We start from the raw sequence: 21,808 nt of genomic DNA, 5'->3' as shown, positions 1-21,808 counted from the left end.
GCTGCGGGAGGGGAGGGTTAGGGCCAGGCTGCGGGAGGGGAGGGTTAGGGCCAGGCTGCGGGAGGGGTCGGTTAGGGTCAGGCTGCGGGAGGGGTCGGTTAGGGTCAGGCAGCGGGAGGGGACGGTTAGGGCCAGGCTGCGGGAGGGGACGGTTAAGGCTGAGAGAGGGGTGGGTTAGGGTGGTTAAGGCTGAGAGAGGGGTGGGTTAGGGTAAGCGCTAGGATTAAAATATTCACTGACATCCATCATGTTTTTGAACTTTGTTTTGCCACGTCGGCATTCTGACAGTCAGGATTTCAGCCAAGAGATGTTAATCACATTGCAGTCTCTATAGACCAGGGTGAATGGAAGATTGGGATCTCTGGTTAGCTTGCATGATATCCACCACTAGATCACAACCAAATTAACAAAAATAAACCTATAATGGCTTTTGGGGGCTCACAAGTCCAGCTCCCAGCAGAGTAGTGTGCGTGTGATGTCATGTTGTTAACTGTATGCTGTGGGGAACTTGGCAACCATGCAACAGATGCAGCAACAGACAGCTGCTTGGACTTCCTCTTTTCTTCTGGTGAAGTCCAACTGCGCATGCGCAGAGACGCTGGCATATGCGGGGCATGCTGGGAGGGATTTATGTTGTATTGCTCACACAGAAGTGCTGCAAAGAGAAGCCCATGGGCTTCATGGTCTTATAATGTGGTAAAACTCTCAAAAACAGAGTTTTTAATGTATTTTTTGTTAAGTACATCTCGTCCAAAGGGGGAAAAGAGGGGAGGAATATATGAAGTAGCAGGTCAAAAGGGTGTGCGGCTGGTTTCAAAAGAGGAGATAGGCCACAGCAACTAACCGCACACTGCAGGGTGAGAAGCATGGTGCAAGGAGGGATGGAGGTGGAAGGAGATTGGCTGTGGGGAAGGAGGAGGTGGAGCAGCCTGAAAGAAGATTCCCTCAATCTTAATAATGACTATGGTAAGACTATACAGCAAATGCACTGCACTCCCTGACCCAGTAACTGATGCCCCTTAAATATTTATTGAGGGAAGATCGAGCCACCTCCTTGCCAATCCCCCCCCCCCACCCTCACCCCCTTTTCCACATCTATGGTTACAATTGATTAATTTAAGATACTGGTACATGGTGAGGACATGAACCTGCAAACCATGAATTTAGACAGGTTAAAATGTTATTTCAGCATAATGTTCATGCTGAAATAACATTTTACCTTTGTAAATTCATGGTTTGCCGGTTCATGTCTACACTTCAGTACCAGTATGTGTCCTGTATATCCCATTCTGTTTCCCATGCATCTGGGCACTAAAATTTCATTCCTCTGATCATGATTACATGTTTTCTCTTTCGTCCAGACCGGTGACACAGCTAACCTTGAGATGTAGGAGGGTCCGCAGGAGCCTAGGCACCTATGCTGAAAGCTTTCCACTGGACACAGGCTCCTCCCTTCTGCATCCCATCATGCTTCAGTTCGTTTTAGGTGCCCACAGGAGTGCTATGCTGATTGGCTGCTTCTGCAACCGGATTTTTGACTAGATTAGCTAGGTTTTATTTTATTAACTTAGTGATTTAGTGCAGGTTTTTCCAGTGTGCTGCTTCTGACAAGAAGTGCTGCACACTGAGAGCGCAGCAGAGGCTGACAGAAGCGCGTCCTGTCAGCGCTCTGTGTGCAGGGGTGGGCTGTCTGCACCCACTGCACAGTGCTTGCCTGGGAGTGTCTGGAACCGGCTCCTTGCTTAGAAGGGGATCGTGGGGGGAAGGACCTCCCGCAATGGCAGGCGCCATATTGGAAGGGCTTATAGACTGAAATCCCACAAGGGAGGTGAAGTCTATTAAAGGTGTTCAGTGCAGCTGGACGACTCCAAGTGATCCCAGAGTGAATGGGAGGCACTAGGAGGTGAGGAGAAACACTCGTGGGGGGTGGCTAAAGGGGGAAAGGCGCCAATTCTGGTTTCCTACCCCGCTGCAGCAGGGACTTGGTCCCATCCTACTCTGTGTGCAGGCGCCATTTTCTCTCCATACTGCGGAGCTGAATTCTGGCTGTTTCTTCCAGGAGTACACAGGGTGCAGTTTCTCCTGAACTATCCCCACTGACGCTGAGGTCACTTACAGCAAGCAGGCAGATAAGTACACTGTATACATTACTTGTGCTTTGCCTAACATTGTGCAACGTGGGTTATAATGACTGACACGGGTGATGATGCTGCTGCTGTGGGGGGGAGCACGGGACATGTTATTGGACTGCAGTGTTTGCGGGGTTAAATTAACATGTGAACAGATGGACCAAGGGGACCTTTGCCCTGCTTGCGAATCTGTGCCCAGTAATGCGCATGCCCAGAGGTCTGAGCAACTTGAACCTGTGTGGGCCTCGCTGTTGGGGAGGTCTACGAATGCCTTGGCTGAGGCTCTTAATAGGCAGAAGGATAACTTTATTAAGTCTCCTGGCCCTAGCTCTTCCTCCCAGACTTCTATGAGATCCATTGCTCCTTCGCAAGGGGACCCCATGTTCCTGCAGGCCATACAGGACACTGCGCAAGGGATCCATAAGATGAATTCACTTAAGGAAAAGTTAGCAAAAACCCCTGAGTCCCTCCTACAGACGGCCTTCAGCTACACCTCCTCTGTTATCCTTAGATTCAGATGAGGATGGTGTTTGTGCAGATGACTTAGCTTGGGACCAACGGGAAGAGGTTGACACTTCTGTCCCAGGTATTGAGGATTTAATCCTGGAATAAAACATGCATTAAACTTATCTAAGGAGGACAAAGCGCAGGCTCATTGTGTTTTTAAGAGAATGCGCAGAGAATCTATAACCTTTCCTTCGGATGAAAGCATGGTCTCCTTGTTAGGGGAAGCTTGGAAAGTCCCTGATAAGAAGGTGACTATGTCCAAGAGATTTGCAAATATGTATCCCATGCCTGAGGAGCATGTGAAATTGTGGGAGAAAGTCCAGTTGGTAGATGCCCCGGTGGCTTGATTGTCAAAGGCTACAGCACTGCCAGTCCAGGGTGGTGCAGCCTTTAAGGACCCAGTGGATAAGAAGGTGGAAGAATGCCTTAAATCAGTTTTTGAGGGAGTGGGCTATACACTCTGCCCCATTATTGCCTCAGCTTGGGTAGCAAAAGCTATGATTAAGTGGACTGAGGCCTTGGGAGAGCAGCTGCGGCCTGATTCTGAGGCCAGAAAAACTCAGATGTGCAGCAGAGTACATCACTGAGGCTGGGGAAGAAGGCGCAAAAATGGCGTCAAAGGTATCCGCAACATCTGTGTCTGCTAGGCGAGCCCTCTGGCTTAAAGGCCTGGGAGGCAGACAGCGAGTCTAAGAAAGCGCTTGAGACCTTGGCGTTCAAAGGGGAGTTGCTTTTTGGCTCTGAACATATCTCTATCATAAAGCAAGCAACAGGGGGAAAGAGTATGTTTCTTCCTACCACTGCAAAAGTTTCAGGCTCAAAGTTTGGAGTGTTTAAGCCTGCTTTTTGCTCTTCCTTTCGAGGGGGAAGCGTCCAGTAAAGGACAGGCGGGAAGAGCTAGATTCCCTGCCGGTAGAGGACAAGTCTCCAAGTCCAGATTTGGGGCCTTTGGTAAGAAGCAAGTTTCAGAAGGAGAGGATAAATCCTCTGCATGACGGGGTGCAGACTCCCCGTTCTGGTCTCAGAGTGGGGGGTCGCCTCCTGCAGTTTCGGGACAGGTGGAACATTCTGACCTCAGACGCTTGGGTCCTTTCAATTGTATCAAGAGGTTATCAGATAAATCTGAGGATGCCATGACCATTACATGGCATTTTCACCTAGTTTATATTTTTCCTCCGTTCCCAATGAATACCGTGAGTGTTGAGAAGAGTGAAATCTCAGCAAGTGCAGGCCATGCTGATTGCACCAGCCTGGCCCAAGAGGTTGTGGTATTCGGACATTCTGAGGTTATCAGTGGAATCTTGGCCTCTTCCTCTTCGTCAGGACCTTCTAATACAAGGGCCTTTTCTGCACCTGGACCTAGCTCGGCTCAGTTTGATGGCCTGGCTTATGAGACCTCCTTATTAAAGAAGAAGGGTCTGTCTGATGCAGTAATCCAGACTATGCTTAGGGCTCATAAGCCAGTCTCAGCTGCTAATTATCATAGAGTCTGGAAGATTTATATCAGGTGGTGTGAGCGTCAGGTTCAAGGTATCTAGATTGTATTCCCAATCCATCTGAGAAACCATCCTGCAGGAAATAGAACAGTCTCTAAAAGTACAGCTTTCTGCTTTGTCCATTTTCTTCCAGAAAAGGATAGCTTTTTTTACCTGAGGTTCAAAACTTCTTGCAGGGTGTTACCAGGTTAAAACCTCCATATAGGCAGCCGGTAGCACCTTGGGATTTATCATTGGTTCTGTCAGTATTTCAGAATCCTCCCTTTGAACCGTTAAGGTCGGCTGACCTAAAATATGTTTCTTGGAAATTGACTTTTTTGTTTTTTCGTGTTTCGGAGTTGGGAGCTATGTCCTGTAAATCTCCACATTTAATTTTTCATGAAGATAGGGCTGTGCTTTGAACAGTACCTACGTTTTTGCCAAAAGTGGTTTCTTCCTTTCATTTAAACCAGGAGATTGTGCTCCCAGGTGTTTTCCCCTAAAGAAGGGGCAAAAAATAGGGACAAATTAAGGAAGTTGGATGTAGTTTGCACCATGCGAATTTACGTGGAAAGGGTAAAGAACATCCGCAAAACAGATCTGTTGTTGGTTTTGTATGATGTGCATAAGAGAGGTTGGCCTGCTTCTAAGCAGACTATTGCCAGGTGGCTAAGGTCAGTATTTGCCTTTGATTACACCAAGGTAGGTAGACCTATTCCTTCTCAAATAAATTCACATACAACCAGGACAGTTGCTTCGACTTGGGCTGTGCGTCATGGGGCTACAGCGGAGCATTTGTGCAGGGCTGCCACTTGGTCCTTTGTTCACATCTTTACCAGATTTTACAGGTTTCATGAGTTTGCGTCGGAGGGCGCTTCATTCGGACGGGCAGTGATGAGAACTAGTGGTCTGAGCATACCTCCCAAAGGACCTGGTCTGAGCATACCCTCCCAAAGGACCGGCTCGTGAACGTCCCAAGGTTAGCTGTGTCACCAGACTTGACGAAAGAGAAAAGGGTATTTTTGTAAGAACTTACCGTTCAAACCCATTTCTCTGAATCCAGTCCGGTGCCACAGCGATTCCTCCCTTACGCTCAGTAAGTCATATCGTTCATGTGTGTCATGGTATGGTAATATGATTGTGCATATGTGATGTCGGGCATTGTACTGAGTTGTGTATCCTAGTGTGCTTTTTAAGTTGAACTGAAGCATGATGGGATGCAGAAGGGAAGAGCCTGCGTCCAGTGGAAAGCTTTCAGCATAGGTGCCTTGGCTCCTGCGGACCATCCTACATCCCAAGGTTAGCTGTGTCACTGGACTGGACTAAACGGTAAGTTCTTACCAAAGTCCCCTTTTATTTTCCCAAACAATTTTTTTTTTATTAGATCACCCCTTGGCACATGTATTCATTTTAACAAATGTCTGAAAGTCCCGATAGAGCGCCTGATTCAGATCTGGCTGCTAATTAGAGAATTTGCAAATCGAGTAATTATCGAACGACTTTACATTGCGCGTGGGTGAGTAGCGACAGAAGATGCATATGGATCGTAGACAGTCCCCTCACAATTTGACTGAGGGGAAGCCGACACTTAGGGTGGAAACCTGCTGTTTTTTGGGTGTGTCAGAATAATGCATGTTTTTTGACTAGGGTCTGTGCCATCAGCGACGACCACTTGAAGCCTGTCTCAGTTTAGGGGAAGCCTCAGAGTTACCATTAAACTGTTCAATGATTCTGGAATTGCATATGGATAGCGATCAGCGATCCATTCACAATTCTCAAGGTTTTTTTTTTCTCTTTTTGGGCATCAGTTTTATTCTTGCAGTCCACTGTGAATTCTCATTTTAGCGGTCAGGTTTAAATCATGCCCAAATGATATACTGTAGGCATAAATGTACTGATCGCGGTGCAATTAGACTATTTACTTACAGTATGAGGCAAAACTAGAGAGAAAAGAGAGCAAACTAGGAGCACTGTCAGATAAACACATTTAATGAGATAGAAGATGCAATAATTATATAAATCCAATACATAAAACAGATACTGTAAGTACTTATGATACATTCAATTGTAAATGAGAACCTATAGCAAACATACAGTAGGAAGAGCATTGAAAGATGCTCTATAGGCCAGACTGGTATAAAGTGATAAAACGGTACAAATGCAAAAACAGAAATATTGAATAAAAGTCTTGTTAACAGTAACAATATAACACAGTCCAGCTCAGGGCACTTCCAATAGCCTTGTATTGTTAATATTAATGAGATTGTGTATGGAGGAACTTGTGAAACTCAAAGAACTTGCAGTGAAATAATGGTCTATATTGGTTGCCCATAGTGACTGCAAAAATTGAAAATGAAACTGGCACATATGTGGACGGGACGTGGTAAGCATGCTAGCTTTCAGAATGCCTTAACAACACCGGCACCAGAACTTTGACAGGATCAGGATGCCGTGCTGGAAAATACCGACCGCTAACATCCCGATCGCTAAGTGTGCAGGGCAGATTAGGGTCAGGCCAGGAGGAGGGGGAGGGGTATGGATAAAGGCGTCTGAATCTAGAGGGAATGACTAACTCACGCACATCACCCTATTTGTTGTCGACCTTACACATGTAGACGCATAGGCGTGCGCCGCACATTTTTATTAGGAGGTGCACTGTCAAAGCGGTGTGCCTAGCACCACCTATTGGTCATGTCTAACCCCGCCATTGGGTCTGTCTAACACCGCCAATCAGGCGTGAACTCACTACAATATAAAACGTCTCTCAGCCACACCATTATATCTTGCCTATTTCAGTTTGAGGGGCAGATTTATTAAGCTTGGAGAAGAGATAAACTGGAGATAAAGCGGAGAAAAGGTAAAAGGAGATAAAGCACCAGCCAATCAGCTGTGTTTGAAAAAGACAGTTGGGAGTTGATTGGCTGGTGCTTTATCTCCTTTTACCTTTTCTCCACTTTATCTCCAGTTTATCTCTTCTCCAAGCTTAATAAATCTGCCCCTTAATCTTCTAATTACTCTGTGTAACAGTACATGCAAATAAGGTCAAAATCATATCTGGATGACACAGATATGTAGTAATATGACAATGGTGTAATGCAATTAATAATGCAAAACACACATAATTGATTGATGGGCGCTTATTTTAATGGAATACAGGTCTAAAAAGCAAAAGTCTTTGGTAAAAGGTATTGCTGGTATTACTAGCAGCAATAAGTGTTGGGTTGGGGGCACAGCATTAGGGGGTGCCTGGGCACCCTTAACACTCAATGTGCGCACGCCTATGTGTAGACGTAGTCGCTGTCCATGTTGACAGCGTCGATCAGGTTGTTGTCGATGTACGTTATGTCGATGTAGTCACTGCCGATATATGTTCTATAGACCTAGTCACTGTCGATATGTTGTGTCGACCTAATCCATGTCGATGTTGGTAGTGTCGACCAAGTTGTTGTCGATGTATGTTGTCGATGTAGTTAATGTCTATATGGGTTATGTCGAACTAGTCATTGTCGATGTTGGTAGCTTCGCCCTAGTTATTGTCGATGTATAATCTGTCGATGTAGTTATTTTGATATATTTTGTGTCGACCTATGAACTGTAGATGTGTGTGGCATCGGCCTAGTCGGCCGATGTATGTTCTGTCGATGTAGTCACTGCCGATGTGTTGTGTAAACCTAGTCGCTGTCGATGTCTGTTTTGTCTACCTAGACACTGTCGATATATTATGTGTGTCGATGTAGTTCTTGTCGATGTATTTTATATCGACAAAAGTGTTGTCAATGTAGGTGTTGTCGATAAAGGACGATGTCGGACAGGCGGTGTTGTCGATGTACTTGTCGGCCTTATGTCATTGTCGACATTATGATATAATTAATGTATAGTCGACATTGATAGTCGTCGCAAGCAAAATGTCGACATATCAATGGTCAACGGGTCAATATGGGTTTTTTCATGATTTTTCCCATATTTTGGCATTTTTTTTTCATAGTCACTGTGACTGGAAACATTAAAGTGGCCCTGGCCCAAAACATGCGATGGTATGCGTTACACTATTTGGCTATAAATGTGCTCAGGTGTTGACATTAACACAAAAAAAAATGAAAAACTCATGTCAACCTTTTCTTTTGTTAACTTTTTCCACACCCACTTAAAACTTGTACGTGGGCTGAGTAGATGGGCCAAATGGTTCTTATCTGCCGTCAAATTCTATGTTTCTATGGTTTTTTTTTTAATTAACAATCTTAAAATAATCACATTGGGGCAAATCGCAACAGAACAGTACCAAATAGGCGCTTCATGGCCAGGAGCGCAGATACTGTAGGTTAGTATGGCTTTTAAACAGAAATACATAGAAGTAATCCTATATAGATGCACAGCTGCAAAGAGTTGAATCCACAACTCTTACCTATCTACACGTGCAGTGGTCAGGGGCCTTATTCTGGTTCACTCTCAGGGCAGTATTCAATGGAAATATTCTCCGTGCACGGCGAGCATTTTTTTTTGCTCGCCGTGCACTCTCCGTGTTCCGGAGGGCTCGCTGCCACTCCTGCTCCCCCTATTCAACGTGTTAAAGACTCGCCGCCACTCGCGGCGAGTCTTAACCCCTGCAGCGGATGAGCGTCCGCGGCAGGGAGCTGTCAGGGAGCCGGGGGACGTAGCAGCCAAGAGAGATTAAAGTCTCTCTTGGCTGCTGTAGGGGATATGGGGAGGGGAGCAGGGCTCCCCTGGACCCAGGCAGCACAGGCTGCCCCCCCTATAGCCAGCGGGGGACCCAGTATTCACTGTACCCGAACGTGCTTCGGGTGCAGTGAATATATGAATATCTAATGAGCGGCTCGAGCGCTCCGGCCCCCTGCTGGCTGCACTGTGTAAAAAAAAAAAAAAAAAAAAAAAAAAAATGTAAAAAAATATTTTTTTTTAAATTAAATATATATTCATGTGCTATAGGCACGTGAATAAAAATAACATGGCCCTTCACAGAAAAAAAAACATGATTTTTGGACACCAAAATTAAAAAAAACACCCTTTTAGTTTAAAAGTTCACATTCCTGCTCTCCATCAAAAGATGGAGAATTTCTACACGGAGAGAGGCGGCGAGAATAACTTAGAAAGACGGAGAATATTTCACATTGAATAGGGTGGCTCGCCTTTGGAGAAAAAAAACCTCTCTCCACGGCGTGAAAAGCACAAACTCGCCATGAAACACGGCGAATTTTTGTCATTGAATACTGCCCTCAGAGGCAAATTCCTTCTCATATGGACAAAAGCATGTGCACTGCAGGGGGGGGGGGGGGGGCAGATGTAACATGTGCAGAGAGAATGAGATTTGAATGGGGTTTTTCTTCAAAGTGAGATCTATATTGCAGAGTTGAGAAATACAGCAGTCAGTATTTTCCCTGCACAGAAACAAAATAACTCACCCAAATCTAATTCTCTATGAACATGTTATCAGTTCAACCTGCAGTGCACATGGTTATCCATTTTAGAAGGATTTTGACTCTGAGAGTGAACCAGAATAAGGCCCCAGGAGAGAGCGAGGCAACCAACGTGCTGCACCACTGGCAACTCAAAGCCTCACTGGGGTAGATTTATATAATGATTTTAACGTTCCTTAAGCAACAGGAACCGCTTCGCCATATTATTGTGGTAAATGGGTCTTGTTATTGTCAGCATGTATTATAATGATGACATCCGTTATGAATGTGCATTATCCTCCCCCTTTGGGGATACGTGTCCTCCTATAACGGATGTGAGCTGGGTCTCCAACCTTCTAATGTTCCGGGTCGCTTGCTTGTCTTTGGCGTCTTCAAATTAAAACAGCGCATGCAATGCATGGGAAACTGTATACCTGGCGCATGTGCTATTTTAATTTGAAGATGCCAAAGACCAGCAAGCAGGTGGAGCATTAGAATACTGTAGACTCGCAGCATCAGAAAAAGCTGGTGATCCGTGACTGGGCTGCATAAGGAACGAAGCACAACATCGCCGGATAATAGATCCCGGCGCACTATTTAAAATATAGAAGCTCCGATAAAGTATCCGCTTTGCGGGTGTCATGCATCAGGGGAAGCACTATCCCCTGCTTCTTACATATACCCCTGTGTCTAATGTCCATGCTAACCAAGTGATCCTTCAGTGGATATTAAAAAGCTGCACCAAGTACCTGATTATAGTTCACTCGCAAAAGCAAATTCTCTTTCAAATGTAATGGGAAAAAAAAAACATGTGCACTGCAGGGGGGAAGATATAACATGTACAGAGAGAGTTAAGGCCCCCATACACTACAACGATATATCTGATGCTGAAATTGGATGCAATTTGGTGTAATTTTTTTGCATAAGATCTATCTCATGCAATTGATCAAGCCGAGATAAATTGCATGAGATATATCTTATGGTATACAATTGTACCATACCCTATATCTCATGGGCTGGATTAGGGGCTAGAAGGACTGGAAACGCCAGCAAAACTTTCTGCAATATATCACATACGGTATAACGCATGTGCAAAAATGCACTCCATTATCCATCTGATTCTTATATATCACAGGTGCGGTCCGACCAACCTAGAGGCTCCTATCCGACTCTCATGGGACTGCGCATCGGGTCGGATGGAAAACACAAACAAAGTGGCACTTTTCAGTCGATATATCTACCCGAATGGTCGGAATCGGCCCAAATCATGCAAAATCATTTTAGTGTATGGACACCTTTAGGGTTTTATACTTCAAACTGATATCTCTATTGCAGTGTAAAAATAAAGCGGCCAGTATTTACCCTCCACAGAAACAAAATAACTCACCCAAATCTAACTCTCTCTGCACATGTTACATCTGCCCCCCCCTGCAGTGGACATGGTTTTGTCCATTAGAGAAATAATTAGCTTTTTTGAGTGAACCGGAATCAGGCCCTTACACTGAACATAGCATGAGCCCAATAGCTGCTTGACTGCTAATTCAGAGTCGGACTGTATAAGGGAACAGTGCCAGCTTGGCAGTATGTCCCAGTTTCCGCTCCCCAAAACAAGCCAGTCTGGATATCTTCTCCTTAACTGGGAACTGGAGCTAGGAGCATGTGCAGCAGCCCTCCTGCGGACATTTTGGATTTGGGCAAAGTGCTGGGGCTGCTGCCCGCGGCCCAGCCAGCCCAGGGAAGAGCACAGCCAGCCCCTTTTTAATGAGTTTTGGGCCGGCCCACCGGGAAATGGCCCGGTTTCCCGGTGGGCCAATCCGCCCCTGGTAGTGGAAGGGAATCATGTAACAGGTACTACTGTGTCTGTATAGTAATGCTGAGGCTGATGTGCTTCTTATTGGGATGCCCACAATCCGCAAGACAAATGTGTGGATTGTGCACCATCAATCAGACATGGCCACACCAACGGACATTAGAGCAAACCTATGATTACTCAGAAAGTCTGAGAGAACATAATGGGCATCTAAGTGTGTGGTATATGTGTAATGGGTACCACGGTGTGTAGCATATGTATAATGGGCATCACGGTGTGTAGCATATGTATAATGGGCATCACGGTGTGTGGTATATGTATAATGGAGCATCACGGTGTGTGGTATATGTATAATGGAGCATCACGGTGTGTGGTATATGTATAATGGAGCATCACTGTGTGTGGCATATGTATAATGGGCATCACGGTGTGTGGTATATGTATAATGGAGCATCACGGTGTGTGGTATATGTATAATGGGCATCACTGTGTGTGGCATATGTATAATGGAGCATCACGGTGTGAGGCATATGTATAATGGGCATCACGGTGTGTGTGGCATATGTATAATGAGCATCACAGTGTTTGGCATATGTATAATGGGCATCACGGTGTGTGGTATATGTATAATGGGCATCACGGTGTGTGTCATATGTATAATGGAGCATCATGGTGTGTGGTATATGTATAATGGAGCATCACGGTGTGTGGCATATGTATAATGGGCATCACGGTGTGTGTCATATGTATAATGGGCATCACTGTGTGTGGCATATGTATAATGGAGCATCACGGTGTGTGTGGCATATGTATAATGAGCATCACAGTGTTTGGCATATGTATAATGGGCATCACGGTGTGTGGTATATGTATAATGGGCATCACGGTGTGTGTCATATGTATAATGGAGCATCATGGTGTGTGGTATATGTATAATGGAGCATCACGGTGTGTGGCATATGTATAATGGGCATCACGGTGTGTGTCATATGTATAATGGAGCATCATGGTGTGTGGCATATGTATAATGGAGCATCACGGTGTGCGGCATATGTATAATGGACATCACGTTGTGTGGCATATGTATAATGGACATCACGTTGTGTGGCACATGTATAATGGAGCATCACATTGTGCGGCATATGTATAATGGGCATCACGGTGTGCGGCATATGTATAATGGGCATCACGGTGTGCGGCATATGTATAATGGAGAATCACGGTGTGTGGCATATGTATAATGGAGAATCACGGTGTGTGGCATATGTATAATGGAGCATCACGTTGTGTGTCATATGTATAATGGGCGTCACGTTGTGTGGCATATGTATAATGGACGTCACGGTGTGTGGCATATGTATAATGGGCGTCACGGTGTGTGGCATATGTATAATGGGCATCACGGTGTGTGGCATATGTATAATGGGCATCACGTTGTGTGGCATATGTATAATGGGCATCATGTTGTGTGGCATATGTATAATGGGCATCACGGTGTGTGGCATATGTATAATGGGCATCACGTGTGGCATATGTATAATGGGCATCACTGTTTGGCATATGTATAATGGGCATCTCTGTGTGTGGCATATGTATAATGGGCTCCACCGTGTGTCATATGTATAATGGGCTCCACCGTGTGGCATATGTATAATGGACATCACGGTGTGTGGCATATGTATAATGGGCATCACTGTGTTTGGCATATGTATAATGGGCATCTCTGTGTGTGGCATATGTATAATGGGCTCCACCGTGTGTCATATGATTAATGGAGCATCACGGTGTGTGGCATATGTATAATGGACATCACGTTGTGTGGCATATGTATAATGGAGCATCGCGGTGTGTGGCATATGTATAATGGAGCATCGCGGTGTGTGGCATATGTATAATGGACATCACGGTGTGTGGCATATGTATAATGGACATCACGGTGTGTGGCATATGTATAATGGGCATCACGGTGTGTGGCATGTGGATAATGGGCATCACGGTGTGTGGCATATGTATAATGGGCATCACGGTGTGTGGCATATGTATAATGGAGCATCACGGTGTGTGGCATATGTATAATGGAGCATCACGGTGTGTGGCATATGTATAATGGGCATCACGGTGTGTGGCATATGTATAATGGGCATCACGGTGTGGCATATGTATAATGGGCATCACGGTGTAGTCTCCAACAAGAACATAAAAAACTCAAGTCAACCTTTTCCATGTCGACCTAATGTTTGTGACTGGTAACCTAAGTTCTGTTCACCCTATGACCCATACCCAAAGCTATACCAGTCAGTATAACTATGTGCATTACAACAAGGATATGAAATGTTACATAAGTGATATTTAAAATGCAAGTAAAATGATTCACATCTTTCACTTGCAGGCGTGAATGGGCCACAGCAACAGGGTATTGTGAGATGGATGTTGTCGGCTTTGAATAGTGAACGCGAAAGTCTCATATTTGTTCGTATCCTGACATCCGCCTTCTTCTTGTAAGCAGGAACACGAGAAGGATAATTAGTATCAGCCCCACAGTCGCCAAGGCCACACCCACTGGAACTAATATTTTGTTTCTGTCTGGGTAACAGACTGTTTCTGCAATTAAAGTCACAGCAGAGATTTGCACAGGAAATGTTAATACTCAGAGACTATCTTTTTGGCCAATTGCATTTCAGCGCCTGACACATTACTTAAGAAAATTTGTGTCCCTCAAAGCAAAGTGCATCCAACTAATTAGAAAACACAGTTAAGGCCAGATTCAATCAGCCTCTGTTATTTACCACTTGGGAAAAGGGGTCTCAAGCTTTTATGCTGGAAGGTATACAAGTACATTTTTCTTGAAGAGTAAACTTGCCGCTAACGTGTATTAACTTATAGATTCTGGGAAAAGTTCCCGGAGCTATGGGTTAACATGTTTCTGCACCCACGATGAGGTAGGGATGGCCATCGTTGCCATTGCCATCGATGGTTGCCATTGATGGCCATTCTGCAACTGGCTATCGATAGTATCGATCGGGCGGCGCTATGCTCCGTGTCCCGGCACTTTGAAAAAAACAACTATCTGGTTCCCCTCCATCGATGGCAAAAGTATTCGACATCGGCCATGAACCATTGATTATTTCAAATCATCGATGGTCGATGACCATCCCTACGATGACGGCACTTCCTGTGGTTTTCTGTTTAAACCTCCCTCAGGGTTATACAGAAATCCTTGTTACATGCAGTCTGAAAGTGCAACGTGTGCTGCTGTGACTGCATAGCACCTGCAAATTGAATCCAGCCCTTAATGTTAATATAATAAACATTGCCTGAAACACACGTCACATGTCAGCAGGAGCATAACTAAACATTTGTGGTGTGCAGAGGAACATATGTAATGGCCTAATCTACCACCCAATGTCAAAAAATCACATAGAGATATGGAAGAGATAAGGTAGAAAACACACACACACACACACTTAATTCTACCCTTTTCACATTGTAAATGCTGTGTCGCAGGCAGGATTTGGACATGGGTCCGTCCCAGAAGTGACCCGGTATTTGCAAGGTGAAGCTCCCACAGTGACCCAGCAATAAGCCGGGTTGCTGACCTCATCGGGCGGGCGGAGCGGTGGCGTGTCACGGGGAGGAGGGGCAGCCCTTTGAGCTGACGCTGCCTCCTCCCTATAGTGTGAAAGGGACCACCTGGTCTTACTTGCCTACCTGATCCTCTCCATGAGGGAGAACATGCTCTGTTCCTGGACTTCCCTGGTAATGTAGGATTGTCATCCCCTGTGGGGAGCTAGGTAATTGATAAGAAAGGCGTGTCACCACAGGGTATGTCAATCATACATTACCAGGGAAGTCCAGGAGCAGAGCATTTTCTCCCTCTGTTAGGCAAGGATGCGCTGTGTTGAAGTGTGTGTTGTCATACCTCCCAACAGTCCCGATTTTAGCGGGACAGTCCCGATTATCAGGGCCTGTCCCGCTGTCCCACCCGTGGGCGGCAGTGTCCCGCGGTGTGGGGGGGCTGTTGGGAGTCCCCCCTGTCAGCTGCTAAGCAGCGGGGAATAAACGCTGTGCGCATGCGCACAGCGTCTATTCCCGCAGCCAGGGGGCTCGGGGCATGGCTAGAGGCTCACAGAGCCTCTGGGTCATGCCCCATAGCGGCAAAATGGGGGCGTGGCCTCGCGGGGGAGCCGCGAGTATAGACCACGCCCCAAATTAGGCCGCGCCCCCGGGAATTTCGGTGCGCCTGCGGCGCGCAGCAGCATCGTCCCGCCTGCTGAGCTGCCAAAGTTGGGAGGTATGTGTTGTACTGTTTTTGGATGTGTTTTGTAGTGAATGTGATTGTGTGTTGTACTGTGAGTGGTGTGTTATGTGTGTGTATCTGTCCAATGTGTAAGTGTGTGAGGAGCGCTACAGTGTAGTGTACTGTGTGTATCTGTGCAATGTTTAAGTGTGTGTTTCTGTATCTGTGCTGTGTGAGGAGCGCTACAGTGTAGTGTACTGTGTGTATCTGTGCAATGTTTAAGTGTGTGTTTCTGTATCTGTGCTATGTTTAAGTGTGTTACACACTAATTACGCTGCCCCGCTCGCCACATTTATGTGGGAGGCGCAGCTGTTGAGAGAGAGCACACTGGAGCTGGGCACAAAGGACAGGCACAGCCGAGAACATCGCTGCTTCCCCACCTCAGCCATTCTCAGCCAGGCCTGTTATACCGTGGTTACTAATTTTTAAATTTTCAATGCAGCTGTGGGACGGGCAGGACGAGTGGTACAGGAGCGCTCCGGGAAGGACAGAGCGGCGTGTCCGTCCAGCCGCCTGTCCTTCCGGCTCTGACGTCCGGTTGCTAAGCAACCAGGGACGCCGGAGGACGCGGCGTCAGGACGTGACGCCCGTCCTCCAACCCAGCGTCTCCCAGCAACCAGGGACGCGGCTAGACGCCGGGGGGACTTCCTGCCCACGGCAGCGCCATTGCTTAGCAACGGCAGACGCTGCCGGGCAGAAAGGCAGAACAGCCTCTAATAGGCTGAAATAGAAACGGACCGCAGGTGTCCGAGGGGGATTATTAGTGCAGGCGGGGCTCAGGCCCCAGTTCTATTGGCTCCTGCCTTCCTTATCAAGGGAGCCAGCCCAGCAGTCCTCGCCGGTGATAGCTCCTGTTTGGTCCGGTGATAGCTCCTGTTTGGTCCTATCTGCCAGCTCCTGTCCGGTCTGCTTCTCAGCTGTTCCCAGTGGTACCCTCGTGGACATCTCATCTTCAGGGCTCTCCGAGCGTCGTGAGTTGCCCCACTTGGGGTAGTTTCCTTTTGCTCTTTTTCCATTATTGTTCATTGCCTTGTATACCTTTTTTCTGTCTGCCGGTTTGGCAGGTCCTTTACGTTGGGGCACCTGTTTAGCTCCCATCTTTCTCCTCCCCTTTGCTTCCCAGTCCACCTGGGATCCCCAGTCCCTCTAGTTCTATTGTGCTTCTGTATATTGCTTTGTATTCTTTTTTGTTCCCTGGGCGACTGGTGTCGCGGGTTGTGGCGACCAGGTCGCTGGCGCTTAGCTGCGTTAGCCAGGGTTCGGCAAGTCGCCGTTTGTTAATTTTAGTTAGGACCCTTAGCCAGCTTTCCTCTTGGCCGTACCCTAGGGGGGGTCCCCGGCTCCTTGTCCTTCCATAACTCCTGGCTGCACCGGAGCTTGGGCGGGCGTAACTCGCCCATTCAAACGTGGCGGCTACAGGCGAAGCCTAGAATATCTGCAGGAGTCGGTCACCCAGCCTGGGGGGTACAACAGAGGCAGTGTAGGGTTTTTGCCGTGGCTGTCCTAAACAGCAGTCCCGGCTGTGGGGTCACACCCGAAACCTAACATACTACCATACTTTCACCTCTGGGGAGCACTCTTACCATTGCTCTGCACAGCACACAGTTCAGTGGATACCACTATTGGTCGACAGTCAAGAGGTATACACATCAAAAAGGTTGCATTAGGTCAGCATGGAAAATGTTGACATGAGTTTTTACCCTTTTTTACTGTCTATGTCAATATAGGTCAACATGGATGCTGTAAGTGTACCACGTCCCCTCACATGATTTGCTGTGCTCGCCAGCTTTGGGACACTATTTTATTCTCCCCCTATACCCACTGGGATGGTAAAGTATGAAAAAGTTGGTTTAAAGGAAAATAATCATGAGAAACTCATGTTGACCTTTTCCCATGTCGACTTATTGTTTGTGTTGACCTTTTGACCATGTCGACCTAATGCATGTTGACCTTTTGGATGTGTGACCCCTTTTAACTGTTGACCTACCTAACCTTCGCTGACTACTGCTGTTGTCATAGAGACAGGCAGGGGAGCAGGGAGATGAGCTGCAGAAAAAAAAAATACCCATACAAATCAATTGGAGGCCCCTGATTGGCTGATCAGAGGCCTATATTGCTTTACACGCGTATTACTTTACATGTATTCCGCGTCCCCTTACGGGGCTCGCCACGCTTCGGGCTCGGTGGCTCTCCACACTATATAAAATCCACTCCACGCTGACGTAGTTAGTGGGGGTATGAAAAGGTCGTAGGACGCGTACCGCCGCCCCTCGCGGGCTCGCTGCGCTCGCCACGCTTCGAGTTCATGTTCATAATGGGGGTGCATTTAACATTGTAAGCCCCCATTAGGGTGCTTATACAATTTAAAATCGCATCGCATTGTATGCCATATACAATTTTAAATTGTATACCATCGGGTGCCAATCGCGTTGCATCGCATACCATCGCATGCCTTATGGTCTGCGATGCGATGGGCGCCGTGCTAGTACACAAGTACCTTTTTTTTTTTAACCTAGTCTCCCGGCTCTTCTGCCTTGCTCTCCGAGACCACCGCCATCCGGCTCGCCCCATCCGCGTCCACTCATCGCCTCTGTTACACCCCCGCCCACCACTCCCCCCCTGCCGGCTTCCAGTGTTCCCCTGTCTGACCTCCCGACTCCGACACGATGCACAGGGGACCACGCGTCGGGTCGGATGGGATGTCAAAACATGAGCTTTGGCCATTGGAATCGGGTCAAATCGGACCATATATCACTAGTGTATGGGGGCCGGGGGCCGGGGGCCTTAAGGGTATAGCACATCTACTCAAAATGTACAGTAGACTACAGCAACTAACCAGACATTTATTATTGTAATAAGTAGATGAAATGTAATTGCTGACTAATGAGGCACAGATATAATATTAGTAAATAAGCCTTAACAGCATATCTGTTTATACTTATCGTAGTAATTTTCCATTCCAATCCCAGGAAGCGTTAAATGATAAGAGACTTACCATAAAATGCATGTGGGTGAGTGACTAGAACTGACATGAGAAAGTTATTACGCAACTGACAAAACACACTGGGTCGGTTTCATTTCTTTTAGTAAAGCAAAAAAGCAAGGAACTAGGCGAAACCAAGTTGCACTGTAGGTGGGACAGATGTGCAGAGAGATTTAGATTTTGGTGGGGCATGTTCATGCTGAAATCTAAGGCCCCCACACACTAGAACACATTTTTGGCCGATTTCCGACCGATAGTCCGATATATCGGCCGATTTTTACTGATAATCGATTATTGCCGATTATCTGTAAAAATCGGCTGGAAATCGGACAATCGGCCAAAAAATCGTTCTAGTGTGTGGGGGCCTATACAGCTTAGCACAGATCACTCATCACACAGCGATGCACCAGCGTTGTGTGCTGAGCTATCTGGCACAGAATGTGTTCTCTGGTGAGAGAACACTGGCAATGACTAGATTTATACTGCATACAGTATAGATCTAACCCGGTGATGGTGCCACGAAAGAACATGCATCACCATCGCTGGGGTGTCTACACATGAAGCGATCTGTGCTTAATGGATCATCAGGCGTGGGGGTGTGGCCTGTGCGATCGGGTCCTTGTGGCCATATCTCCCGCTGGGCAATGCAGACGCCCGCCCCCGGCAGGTATCAGCCCACCTGCCTTCCCATGGGAAGGCCCAGCATTTTCATGGGGAAGCCTATAAAACGCTGGGCGTTCCCATGGGAAAACCCCGTTTCTGGCCCCCGTCCTCCCCTGGCCCTCCCCATGCAAAGAATGGCCCGGGGAGTGAGTAACTCGCCAAAGGCGTTCATTACTGGGCAGGGCAGCTGAGAGGGGGGGGGGGTACTAATTACCCAGGCCCAGGCTTGCTGGTCCGACCTTTCCCCCTCCATCCCTCCCAGGTAGCAACAGCAGCACACACTTCTACAGCATGTGCTGTGCTGATGGCAGGCTCAGCATGAGTGTCTCACTGACAGCGTGAGAGCTCATGCTGAGCTTGCTGTCAGCACAGCACATGATGTAGGTGTGTGCTGCTGCTGAGATTACAGTTTTTAGAGTTTTCTTTCACCCTCCGCTAAACATTTTGGGGGCGTGGCTTAAGTGCAGGAGGTGCCCACACTTAGGCGACACGCCCAAAATGTTACCAGGGTCTGGCACTCCTCTCGGCTGCCCTGTTACTTTCACATGCACAGGACCTCTACCATCGGAGACATCCGAGTTTTAATGAATTACCTCCTTAATTCCAAAAAAAAAAAAAACATTTCTACTGCATTTCAGTCCTGCCACAAAAGGACCAGCTGCCATCATCTCAGCTGACATGGATTTTGGATCTACGGCCAGGAAAATCCCCAGACCTTATACCCATAGTGGTCAATCCTCAAGAGGCAGGTGGACAAACAAAAACCCATAAATTCTGACAAACTCGAAGCATTGATTAGGAAACAATGGGCGGCCATCAGTCAGTATGTGGCCCAGAAGTTGATTGACAGCATGCCAGCGCAAATTGCAGAGGTCATGAAAAAAGAGGGGTCAACACTGCAAATATTGACACTTTGCAAGTAATTGTTAATAAAAGCCTTTGACACTTAGGGGGTTATTCTGATTCACACTTTGTTGAATCTCGCCAAATATGAGAGCTTTTCTTTCCCAATATCACAATTGGGACATGAAACTTTGTGCTGATTGTGATGGAGAAGAGGGCAGGTGGCACAGACACCCGCCAAGGTGAGCGCATCCCGCAGATTGTGTTTTAGGGGAGGGAGTGTGGTTTACTGGTAACATCCCTGTGACCATGCTCCTGTGTTGCAGGTTATATGTCACTTGTCAGTTATGATTATGACATAAACATCCATGACTACCATAATTTTCATGAGTGCTAACTTATCAGCCTGTATGGGCAATTAATTTTTTCGTACAATCCAGTCAGTGTCGGACTGAGGTGTGAAGGGACCACCGAGGAATGCAGTGATTGGGGCCCATGTGTAGGGGTGTGTCTAGTCTTCAGAGGAGGTGTGGCCAGCTTTTTCAGAGGTTTGGCTAACCATTAGAGCGTAAGTATGGTAAATTATAGTAAATAATGCTAGTGCATGCACAATAATGTAACAGAATAATATAAGGTATCATATATAGTGTGCAATTCAGGTGCATAGTCTGATCCCTAGAGGAAGAATTAGGCCCCCAGACAGTGGGGCCCACTGGGGACTTTCCCTACTCCCCTGTGGGCCAGTCCAACACTGAATCCAATTAGAGAAGTGTTTCACCCAACCCAATAATTCTTACTGTTTTTATGTGTGTTAAGCATATAAAATAAAAGCAGGGCAAAATAGGAAATTCTGCCTGTCCGCCCCCCCCCCCCCCCCCCCCCCCCCCCCACCCAAAAAAAGAGATTGGATGACAGTATAGAAGTCTATTAGTAACTATACTAAAGGGTGTTTGTGGTTCTTAAATTGTGTCAATTGGCTGTTATAACAATTTTTATCAACAAACTATAGAAAGCAAGTGTGTTCTGCAAAATAAACACCCTATTTAAATTAGGGGTGCATATGTCTTCAGGTTAATTCATTTTAAACCACTTATAAAGATAAAAAATAAAAACACACCCTGTCCCAATCATACATTACCCCCATATACTGTACCTATCCCATTCATACAGCACCCTTATATGCCTGTCCCTTTCATACATCACCCCCTTATACCTGCCCCCTTATACCTGTCCCAAACATACAGCACCCCTTTATGCCTATCCCATCCATACAGCACCCACATATACTGTACCTGTCCCATTCAAACAGAAACCCCATATTCTGTAACTATCCTATTCATACAGTACCCCCATATACCTGCCCTATTCATACAGGACCCCTATATAACTATCCCATTCATACAGCATCCCCATATACCTATCCCATCCATACAGCGCCCCCATATACCTATCCCATCCATACAGCATCCCCATATACCTATCCCATCCATACAGCACCCCCATATACCTGTCCCATTCATGCAGAACCCATATATAATGTTCCCATTCAAAAATAACCCCCATATTCTGTACCTGTCCATCCATACAGTACCCCTATATACCTATCCTATTCATACAGCACCCAGATATACATATCCCATCCATACAGCATCCCTATATACCATCCATACAGCATCCACATATACTGTAC

The 21,808-nt window shown here is 46.6% G+C and overlaps 1 protein-coding gene across 2 annotated transcripts in view; it reads right to left on the bottom strand.

The window, feature by feature from the left end:
* LAMP3 (lysosome associated membrane protein 3) overlaps positions 1-21,808 on the bottom strand; it is a 47,851-nt gene that overhangs the window by 3,185 nt on the left and 22,858 nt on the right. The window contains exon 6 of one of the 2 annotated variants that reach the window (XM_083177647.1): positions 13,366-13,933. The exons of the other annotated variant lie outside the window; for it this stretch is intronic. Within the exon in view, the coding sequence (XP_083033773.1) occupies positions 13,794-13,933 (140 nt within the window). The 3' untranslated portion in view covers positions 13,366-13,793. Of the gene's footprint in view, positions 1-13,365; positions 13,934-21,808 lie in introns of those variants that run through there. 2 annotated transcript variants of the gene reach the window in all.

This window comes from Crinia signifera, chromosome 3 (assembly GCF_055691185.1).
Source record: "Crinia signifera chromosome 3, ASM5569118v1, whole genome shotgun sequence".
NCBI lineage: Eukaryota > Metazoa > Chordata > Amphibia > Anura > Myobatrachidae > Crinia > Crinia signifera.
This window is presented reverse-complemented; position numbering and strand designations above follow the sequence as displayed.